Source organism: Cryptosporidium andersoni, assembly GCF_001865355.1.
Source record: "Cryptosporidium andersoni isolate 30847 chromosome Unknown contig_85, whole genome shotgun sequence".
Lineage (NCBI taxonomy): Eukaryota > Apicomplexa > Conoidasida > Eucoccidiorida > Cryptosporidiidae > Cryptosporidium > Cryptosporidium andersoni.
Window position 1 is genome coordinate 1 of NW_027122805.1, and position 10,351 is coordinate 10,351.

The 10,351-nt window shown below is 24.7% G+C and overlaps 7 protein-coding genes across 7 annotated transcripts; 4 read left to right on the forward strand and 3 right to left on the reverse strand.

Annotated features, from left to right (window-relative positions):
- Positions 1–312: 312 nt before the first annotated feature.
- cand_038550 (uncharacterized protein) lies at positions 313–1,974 on the forward strand (the record flags this gene model as incomplete). The annotated part of the gene is made up of 1 exon (XM_067214078.1): positions 313–1,974. One exon carries the CDS (start codon positions 313–315, stop codon positions 1,972–1,974), a length of 1,662 nt encoding a protein of 553 aa, XP_067069713.1.
- A 582-nt stretch (positions 1,975–2,556) lies between these two features.
- On the reverse strand, positions 2,557–3,459 carry cand_038560 (uncharacterized protein; the record flags this gene model as incomplete). Its single annotated transcript, XM_067214079.1, has 1 exon — positions 2,557–3,459. One exon carries the CDS (start codon positions 3,457–3,459, stop codon positions 2,557–2,559), a length of 903 nt encoding a protein of 300 aa, XP_067069714.1.
- Positions 3,460–4,219: 760 nt separating this feature from the next.
- cand_038570 (uncharacterized protein) lies at positions 4,220–5,290 on the reverse strand (the record flags this gene model as incomplete). The annotated part of the gene is made up of 1 exon (XM_067214080.1): positions 4,220–5,290. One exon carries the CDS (start codon positions 5,288–5,290, stop codon positions 4,220–4,222), a length of 1,071 nt encoding a protein of 356 aa, XP_067069715.1.
- Positions 5,291–5,614: 324 nt separating this feature from the next.
- On the forward strand, positions 5,615–7,221 carry cand_038580 (uncharacterized protein; the record flags this gene model as incomplete). Its single annotated transcript, XM_067214081.1, has 2 exons — positions 5,615–7,070; positions 7,199–7,221. 2 exons carry the CDS (start codon positions 5,615–5,617, stop codon positions 7,219–7,221), a joined length of 1,479 nt encoding a protein of 492 aa, XP_067069716.1.
- Positions 7,222–7,514: 293 nt separating this feature from the next.
- cand_038590 (60s ribosomal protein L14) lies at positions 7,515–8,182 on the forward strand (the record flags this gene model as incomplete). Its single annotated transcript, XM_067214082.1, has 2 exons — positions 7,515–7,801; positions 8,065–8,182. 2 exons carry the CDS (start codon positions 7,515–7,517, stop codon positions 8,180–8,182), a joined length of 405 nt encoding a protein of 134 aa, XP_067069717.1.
- A 200-nt stretch (positions 8,183–8,382) lies between these two features.
- cand_038600 (zinc C3HC4 type domain-containing protein) lies at positions 8,383–9,306 on the forward strand (the record flags this gene model as incomplete). The annotated part of the gene is made up of 1 exon (XM_067214083.1): positions 8,383–9,306. One exon carries the CDS (start codon positions 8,383–8,385, stop codon positions 9,304–9,306), a length of 924 nt encoding a protein of 307 aa, XP_067069718.1.
- A 395-nt stretch (positions 9,307–9,701) lies between these two features.
- On the reverse strand, positions 9,702–10,202 carry cand_038610 (centrin; the record flags this gene model as incomplete). The annotated part of the gene is made up of 1 exon (XM_067214084.1): positions 9,702–10,202. One exon carries the CDS (start codon positions 10,200–10,202, stop codon positions 9,702–9,704), a length of 501 nt encoding a protein of 166 aa, XP_067069719.1.
- Positions 10,203–10,351: the final 149 nt, after the last annotated feature.

The window sequence follows — 10,351 nt, forward strand, 5'->3', positions numbered from 1 at the left end:
AAAAAAAAAAAAAAAAAGTGGTCAATTTTCTTAGTTCCACCTTTAATTTATAATTTTAAGTATATCATTATTCATTTAATTAGTGGATATTTAAAATTAAAACTTAAACAAACTCATAGAGAGATATTTTAGAACTATTATACATACTATTTATAATATATTAGGTACCTGTAACAATTATGTGGTATTAAGTTTTACAAATGATACATGTAATACTTCTAAGGCGCTAAAATTTACGAGCATCTATAATTGTGGCTTAATAGTTATTTAAATTAAAGATACTTTATTAAATAAAACTTTAAACCTTTGAAAATGGAGACAGTACATTATTTATCAACCCCAGTCCTTATAGCAACATCAGTAATTTTAGCAATAGGATCTGCCTTATTCTCAGGACTTACTCTAGGTATGATGACACTGGATGTATTGTATTTACAGGTATCTACAACAATCACTGGAAAATCAGGATTATCAAAACGTAAGTCGAAGTATGCTCGCCGTTTACTTCCTTTAAGACGTGATGGAAACCTCTTATTGGTAACATTGTTATTTGGTAATGTTACTGTAAATGCCGGTTTCTCAATATTAATATCTGAACTTACTTCTGGATGGTTAGGTTTTGCAATATCTACACTATTAATAATGATATTTGGTGAAATAATTCCACAAGCTATTTGTGCAAAATATGGATTATTGATTGGTGGTTTTTTTTCTCCATTAATAAGAATCATACAACTAATATTATTTCCATTAATTAAGCCAATTGCTTATATTTTAGATAATACAGTAGGATATCATGGTGAAATATATTATAAAAGAGATGAATTAAAAAATTTTCTTGAGTACCATGCAAGGGGAAAAATAATAAGTATGTATGAACTATTTTTGATGGAAAGTATTTTATTAGCAGGCAAACAATATATTTCTACAATAATGTTACCTATTAGTAAATGTGTATTTTATAATGTAAATGATAGTATTAATATGGAACTAGTAAATAAATATATATATAATGGAATAACGGAATTGATTATTATGGGAACAACTAAAACAAAGCAGCTATCATTATCATATTCTATAAATTCGGGTCACAATAGTTGTAGATTAATTGTACAAGATGAGCAAGAAAATATTGTTAGTAAGGAATCATTACAAGATGAGAGAAATCTAACTAATGAAACATTATCTTGTAATTTAATGAAGTATAATAGTAATAATACAATAGATGAAGATGTTGAATTTAAATTAGATAATAATTTTCGAATTTTGAATGAAAATACTGTTATTATTGGTTTTTTAGATTTAACAAAACTAATAAATTTGAAAGAAGATAAATATAGAATTTATCAGGATAATAGAAAATATGAATATGAAATTAGGAAATTAATTAATCGTGAATGCTTTAAAAAACTTTCAAATATTTTAATATCAGATGAATCAGTTTCTAATATTGAAAGATTAAATTCTATTTCATTAATTACAAATTCTGAAACCTTACAGAATAAAGTATTATGTATTGATGGTAAAATATGTATTGCAACACTATTATCATTGTTATCTTATATGCCAATTAATAAAGTTGGATCTATGCTAATATATTCATCAAATAATTCTAGTATACATTATGAAGGAATAATAACATCAAAGGAGTTATTACAATTTATAATCAATAAAGGTAAGAAGTATGAAAATTTATTGGATTCAAGTGAATGTATTGAAGAAGAGGTAATGTATTTAAATTGTATTTCAAATATAAAAATGACAAATTATCAAATAGAATCAGGTTGTGACTCAGAAACTAATAGAATAACACCAGGATTAGAAAAATTTAAAACAGAGAAGAAACGTAATTCACAATATGTTATTGACTTCTCTGAATCACGTTCAACAACATCTCAATCAAAAAAGGAAAAATTAGAAAGTTCATACCCAAAATCTATAGGATGTGTACAAAATAATAGCATTGAGATATGAATATATTTAATTGATAATAGTGCATTGTATTATTAATACTGTAGCTCCTAAATTAGATTTACTTGAATAAACTAAAAATAATGATTGACAATATAAATTAACAGAAATAATAAAGTCATAGATATAAAAGAGAATTCTATAAACTATTAGCAAGAAGATCAAAGCTTTAGATATTGTATTAATAGCTATATTAGTATATAGATTTCTGAACATTTTAGGATTCAACAACATAAGTATTACAAATAGCTTTAATAATTACGAGAATAAAAGTGACAAAGTTTAGTTATGATAGAAATACAATTAGGGGCCAAATGATTTAAAAAGTGAATGTAGTAATCAAAACAAAGTATGACAAAACCAAAAACTAGTTTACATTTTTTAGTGCAATTACAATTCAATAAAAGTTTCCAAAAGTACTTTTCTAGATGTTCATTTAATTTGTTAAATTTTTGTTCCATACATATTATAAATATTATTATTCTCTGAGTATCTTAATTTAAAAAATAACTCTTCCAGATTTATATATATGAGTACAGGTAATTTATTATTTGTTAAGCTAGTTAAAATTGTAATAATAATGAACTATGATGAAGAATTGCTAAGTTCTGGAAATGCACGAATGTCAGTAACATCTGGTGCCTCACGTCTCCCAGATACCTTTGCCGTACGTAAATTAGAATTAGTATCACCTTTCTCTTTTCTATTAAAATGATTATCTCTGCGACCTGTAGCCCTACGTCCATATTGTGCAGCCAATTCAAAGTAATTTAGTTTAGTTTTTTCATTCTTATTAAAATTTCTTGGTGAACGCTGTTTCTTAATATTTGAATTAGTAGATCCATATTGTCTAACATATCGCTTTAAATCTTCTTTCTCAAAATCTTTCTGAGTATTATTAGTTTCTATATAGATATCTTGCTTAACTCCAATCCGTTTTGCATCTAATTGTTTCATGTAATCTTCATAGCTAACTATTAATGCTGAGTCATCTACTTTATTAATCCCCGTATTATTATTGCAATCTTCAACTGAATGATGTTCATTTTCTTGAAAGTTGGTCATACTATTATCTATTTTAGTTCCAGCCTTAACTTCATCTTCAGTTGTGCCCCAATTACCAACTCCAGCTCCATGTTTAGGAATTCTACGACCTCTACCTGATCCATCACGACGATCGAATGTCCTTCCATGATGATCAATGTAACCACCTCTACTACCTCTATAAATACTACTACCACCTCTTCTACGACCTCTTAAGTCCTTTTCAATACTATTTACAGGTACCTGACTCGAGATTATTGCCTCCTCACTTCGGGAGTTAACTTTTATATTAGATTTATTATCACTAATATTGTTCTTAATAATTATCTGCTCAGACTTTTTTAGTTTCTCTTCTAATTGTGGTTTAACAGGTTCACCCTCATCATCACTCACACTCAATGCAGCAAACTTGTTACTAGTGTTTATTGAATATATGACTGGCATTCTATATTTTTATGTTAATTCCCTTTTTATATGGCTCAATTCCCAAAAGAAAGTCTCACCTTGTCCTTTGTAGACGCCAAAGAGTCACATATTGGCGCCTTTAATATGCTTGTATAATACTATTTAAAATTGATGGCCATGTCTCGTCTCACATATTCATAGGTTATGAAGTATAAAGAAAGTATATTTCCTTATCAAAGAAATAAAAGCTAATATTAGATATTAGATATAAATACTACAATGTATATACATATATGAGAAAAAGATCCTATATGGGTATATATGAAGTATGTTCAAGAAACATTATATATAATTAATATGAAAATATAACTCCTTAGTGTTATAAAAAGAAAAAAAAAAAAAAGGTAAATCAGAAAAGTAATCTATGAAATATTTATAAATAATAATATATTACAATTTAAAAATTGTCAATATTTCATTGTACCCACAATCATATAAATCTATTCAAATAATTTCATCTTTATTAATAATAAATTTCTCAATAAGAGAAAAGTTCTATTGTAACTTCAGGGTGCTTAATATCACGGTTTAACTATATTATTTATAATATTAAGATATCTTTATTAACTCTACAAACCCCTTAGATAATTTATAAAGTAATGTATATTAATTTATATTTCTAAATATCCTTGAGTGTTACCAATAGTAGTATCTTAATCACTATATTTCATAACACAAATAAATAGTCACTTTATATATCTTGATATTTACTATTTATTCTATATAAAGTTAGGATATTTTATTTATTTACATCAGTATTCATTATATCAGTAGAATTGCACTGTATATTTGAAGATGTATCTGTTACTAGTGCTAATGAACAATTTATCACAGATTTTTTACTAATATTATTAACATTATTTATATCATCTCCATTAGTTATAATTTTATTATTATCCTCATTATTTCTATTTCTATCATTGTTTAAATGTTTATTATTAATTATAAGGGTTGTATTCTTATATCCTCCATATTTAAAAACTGGAGCTTCAATATGATTTGGATCCCAACCATTTGGATGAGAATAATTACATAAAGTATTGTAACAACTTAAACCATACCTACATGGTACACCAGGATGAATATAAAAACATCCAGGTCCATAAGGACAATGGGGCCAAAGCTTACAAGCTTCATTTGGATGTATATAAAGACAATGATCACCTGATTCACAATTTGGCCAATTTTTACATCTAATCTTAATTTTATTTGATTGAATAGACCCCCCTGTTTGTATTGAATTTCCAGAATTTGTAAGTCCAGTTTGGTTATTAGTATTTGAAACCTGATTATAAGGATGTAAAAATCTACCAACTAATCCATTTTGATTCCCAATTGTACCAGTATATGGAGCACTTCTATAATTATATACTTTCGGAAATTTATTTCCAAAAGTGTTTGTTGGTAAATTTTTATAATTCTTATTTCTTTGAGTTCCAATAATTGTTATAGACCTTCCACTCATTGTTTTATCCTTTATGACACTAGAAATAGCATCATCTAGTGAATTACCTTCATTAGATTTTTTTTCTTTAATTGATATATTATCACTATTCTCTACACTTTTTATTGATTCAGATTCTACAAAATCACAAACCCATGTCCCAAATTGTGTTGCTTCATCTGATAAGAATTCTTTTAGTTCATTTATAATATGCTCTCTTGGTTGATTATGATTTAACATGTGACATATATAATCTGTTAATACAGAGACATCATCATCACCAAATATCTCTTTAAGTTTGTTTGTTATTTGAAGTTGAATTTCTGGAGTTGTATTCAAACTCTCTTGACTTCTATGAGATGTCATATTCAATATTGATATTTTGACAATGAAATCCAAATCAAAAAAAACCAAATGATTAGTTTTGAAATTCCCTAAAAAAAATTCAAAATAGAAATACTATTGTTAATATTCAGGCTAAAAAAAATTACTCAATTATTATTTTTATTTTCTATTTTTCTATTTTATTAATAATATTTTATTTCCCGCCTTTTTATTTAAAAATTTGCATACAAAGTTTCTATATACAGTAGAAAAATTTGCAAATTTTTTGAATTATGATAATTTATTAAATAAGAAGAGTGGTTAAATCCAACTCTTGGATATTATGTTTTTATAAATTTATTATTAATGAATTCAGCTAATTGTCAAAACCAGATTAAAAGAATTGCTAGAATACCTTTAACATCTCCACCATGTACAATAAATACTAATGGGGAAATGTTTATTATTGGAACATGGAACGGTTATATATATTGTAAAAATATAAATGAGACTAATAAACAATTATCATTAAGTGATGAAAAATCCAATAATTTAGATTCTTTTATTATAATACAGCCTATATACTCAATTAGACATATTAATATTAAAAATACTGAAATATTAAATATATTATTAGGTTCTTCTTCAACTACAAATTTTATAGTAAAGACATCAGAATACACACCTGTTATCCCAATGAATATTAATATAACTGATTCACAATATTTCCAACATCTAGAACTTAGATCTAATATACAATATCGACAAGTGATTGGTGATAAACTTAGTATATCATCTAATATTGATGAATCTAATGATTATAATAATGAAGTTCCCTCTTTTATAGTATGTTCTATATCAAATTCATATTTAGGAATTGATAAAGTGGATAAAATATCAATTAAATGGTTAAATTTTAATATACCAGACAGAGAATTTATACTTTTAGATTATGATTATAAAAATAAACTTATGATTGCTATTGAAAGATCACCTGATAGATTACATCATTCTATATTATGTTCACTACAAGTTATTCATATTCCTGATGATATTATTATTCAAGATAATTCTGAAGGAATTATTTCAATATTAAATTTACCTCCTTTATTTTTACTTAATTTTCCAATTAAACCATGGTACCTTTTATCATCAAAATTAAGATCAGAAATTTCATATAATTCTTCAAATCAATATAAAATTAGTTATATATTACCAAATTATAGATATCATTATCCAACCTTATTTAAATTATCAAATTTAACATCTAAAAAATCAAAATTATTAGATTCTAGATGGAATATAAATGATGCAAAATTCTGGGGATATCAATCAATTGTGTTAGTAATTTCAAATTATATGATTGTAAATTTTGATATTACAATTTGTATATCAAACTCTAATAATATACATTCATTTATGAATACAAGATTTGTAACAAAATCACCAAGTAGATTTATTACATCAACTTGTACAAGTCATCCATTATATTTAATTATATTAACAGAAACAGATAATATTGTTTTATTAAATAGAAAAGGTGAGGTAATTAAAAAAATTGATATAAATACTCCAAATAAACATCATATTCGTTGGGTATGGCCAAGACATTTAATGTTACTTGAAAATGGAACTATTTTCTTTACTAGCTTATATTATGCTTATTCTCTTTATTGTGCAGAATTAGATCAAAATAATAATAATAATAGTGATAATAATGATAATAATGATAATAATAATCAAAGTGAAGATAAGGACACAAGAATTATTCAAGATGTTATTGGGAAGTTACTTTTAATTAAAAAGATTAGTGTGAAATTAAGTAAATTACTTCTAAAAATAAATAAAAATAAAAAGGTATAATATAATAATAATAATAGTTATTGTTAAATATTCTAAAATGATATAAAATTTACATGTAAGTAATTTAAATTTCATTTTAAAAAATAGTTCGGTACCTATCTAATTATTAAGGATAATATTCACTACTAAGCGGTCACATTTGTCTCGTCTCGTCTCATCTCATCTCTCATTCAAAGACAATTTAATACTTAATAGTATTAGGCTATATTTTTTAAATAATAATTAGAGCTATTAGATTATTAATACTAAATATTGATTATTTATATTTAGTTATTAAAAAAAAAAAAAAAGTGTACTCTATAAGACGCGGAATTTAAGTATAATATATTTTCCGGCTTAATTTTGTGTTTTAATAATAAGACAATTATAGTAAAATTATAGAAGTACGATTTTACTTATTAAAATGACTTTATTTAACCGTTTTGTTGAACCAGGTCGTTTATGCCGTATCCAATTTGGTCCAGATACAGGGAAATTATGCTTTATTATTGATATTATCAATTTTAATCGTGTATTGATAGATGGCCCAACTACAGGAGTTAGAAGACAAAGTATTCCATTGAAGAGACTTACATTAACACAAATAAAGGCACATATACCAAGAGGTGCAAGAACTAGTACAATTACAAAGATTCTTTGTAAGGATGACTCAATTGAGAAATTTAATCAAACTGCTTTTGGTAGAAAATGGTAAGTTCAAATTTATCTATAGAGGGAATAAATTATTGATGTCAGGCAAGAATGATGTAAACTTTCTTTGTCTCGTTCGTCTTACTTTGAATATATCTTATATTTATGGTGATAATATAATATCTGACTTACTGACATACTACTTATTAATTAATTAAATAAAGATATATTCGAAGTAATCTGCCTGATCTAACTTTTTTCTATCTACATATATATATATATATATATATATATTATATAACTCTTTTTTTTATTATTTTCAGTATTACCAAGATATTTAAGGCAAATATGACTGATTTTGAAAGGCACTCTTTATTAGTTGCTCGTAAGAAACGACAGGCTTTAGTTAAGGCTGAACTAAAAAAGACTTGTAGGAAATAAGCTAAAGTTCCCTATAAAATAAGTAGATTGTCACTTTTAGTCATTTAGCTAGTTACTTTTTTTTTCTTTTTTTTTTGATAATTTCTTCTATTTATAAAACTTATAAATATTACTTCACCGCCTTAGTTTATCCTCATTTTGAAGGATATTTATAAATATATTCTAATAAATATAAATCTAAGGTGTCTTTATATATTGTAATGGGACTTAGCCTTATAAGACAAGGTCGTGATCATCATGAACCAACAAGACAACAAGTTATTTTAAATTCTAATACAATAAGAGATCAAAGTGATATTTCAAATACAAATCAGAATAATCTAAATTATGCATTTCAAACACCTAATGTAAATTCTTGTCACCTTTTAAAAGTAAAAAGTGCTAAGGCTATCAAAAATCCTTGCAATATTAATAGAAAATCAATCAATCTTTCAAATAATGGTCAAATATTAGAATTTTTATATGATTGTACTGAAGATGCATTATTTAGTTTATATTCTACAGATAGTATTAATGAAAACATTATTGAAAATTTAAATCCTATATTAAAGGTACATTTACCTAATGGTATAAATAGATCAAAAATTATTCATTTAGATAAACCATTAGTAAATTCATTTTTAATATTATTAAAACCACTTTCTTTGGTTAGAAATGATATAAATATTAAAGATAAAGATAATAATAAAAATACAAAGTACACTATATCTTCTATTGCTTCAGATAAAAAAAATATACAAAATATTACAGATATATCTCAATTTACATTCTGTAGAATTAATATAACAAATAATAACCAAAAAGATAAATTAAATATAATCAGAGTTATTAGGCAATGTGTAAAATATAATGGCAAAATATTTGAATTACAAGATTTATATGGTTTAAATATTACAAATAGTAGTATTAATGAACAAAATAAATCTAATGATAAATATTCTCAAGATGATCTATGTGTAATTTGCCTTACAAATCCAAAACAAACAATTTTATTGCCTTGTAGACATGCATGCTTATGTATTGAATGTACTAGTAATTTACTTGCTAGGAAAATCTCATGTCCAGTATGCAGGCAGTGTGTTTCTGGTTTAGTTAATATTGAAAATAATACAAATAATCAATAAATAATATTATAAGAATAAGAATAGAAAAATTTATTAATAATGATAATAATAATAATATACTATTTAAATTTAATTAGCGCCATTCCCGCCTAATAACTTGCTAAATTAGTACCATGTTAGTACCATGTTAGTACCATGTTACCGCCTATAACTTAATAAAAATAATATTTGAAATTATTATTAAATTTAAATTATTTAGTCCTTTTTAATATTTAGCAATATTGTATAATGAACCTTATTACTATAATATATCGAAATATCACAATTTTAATATTTCCTATATATATTTTATTTCTTTTATTTAATATATGTACGTAATATTAAGTAATATATCACGTAAAAATATGAATATCCACTATAAGTTATAAAGTATCTTAATTAAGTAATTATATATACTAGAAAAGATTTGTCTTTCTCATAATCCTAATAAATTCTTCTTGGTTGATCTCACCATCACCATCTCTATCAGCTTCATCAATCATCTCTTGAATTTCTTCATCTGCTATATTTTCACCAAGTTCTTTAGCAACTCTTTTCAAATTTTTAAAAGTAATCTTTCCTGTATTATCATCATCAAATAATTTGAAAGCTTTTAACATCTCTTCACGTGGATCCCTTTGTAAAATTTTCATTTCAACTAAATCATGAAAATCTGAATAACTGACCATTCCATTAATATCAACATTTGATAATATTTTTCTAAGTTCCTCTTTTTTAGGTTCGAATCCTAAGGCTCTCATTGCGACTTTTACCTCCTTTACATCAATATAACCAGTAGAATCACTATCAAATAATTCAAAAGCCTCACGAATTTCTGAACGTTGTTGTTCACTTAATTCTGTCCTACGTGTAAAATTAAAGGAACTAGAAGATGGACGTGTTCTTCCTCCTTTCATATATTTTATTATAATTTATTTAGAAGAATTAAATAATAATACCTAATATTTATAAAAATAAATCTATTAGTATTATTATTAATATAAATATTTATGGCGCTTTTTATTATTATTATTATTATTATTAAAAAAGCGCCATAAATATTTAT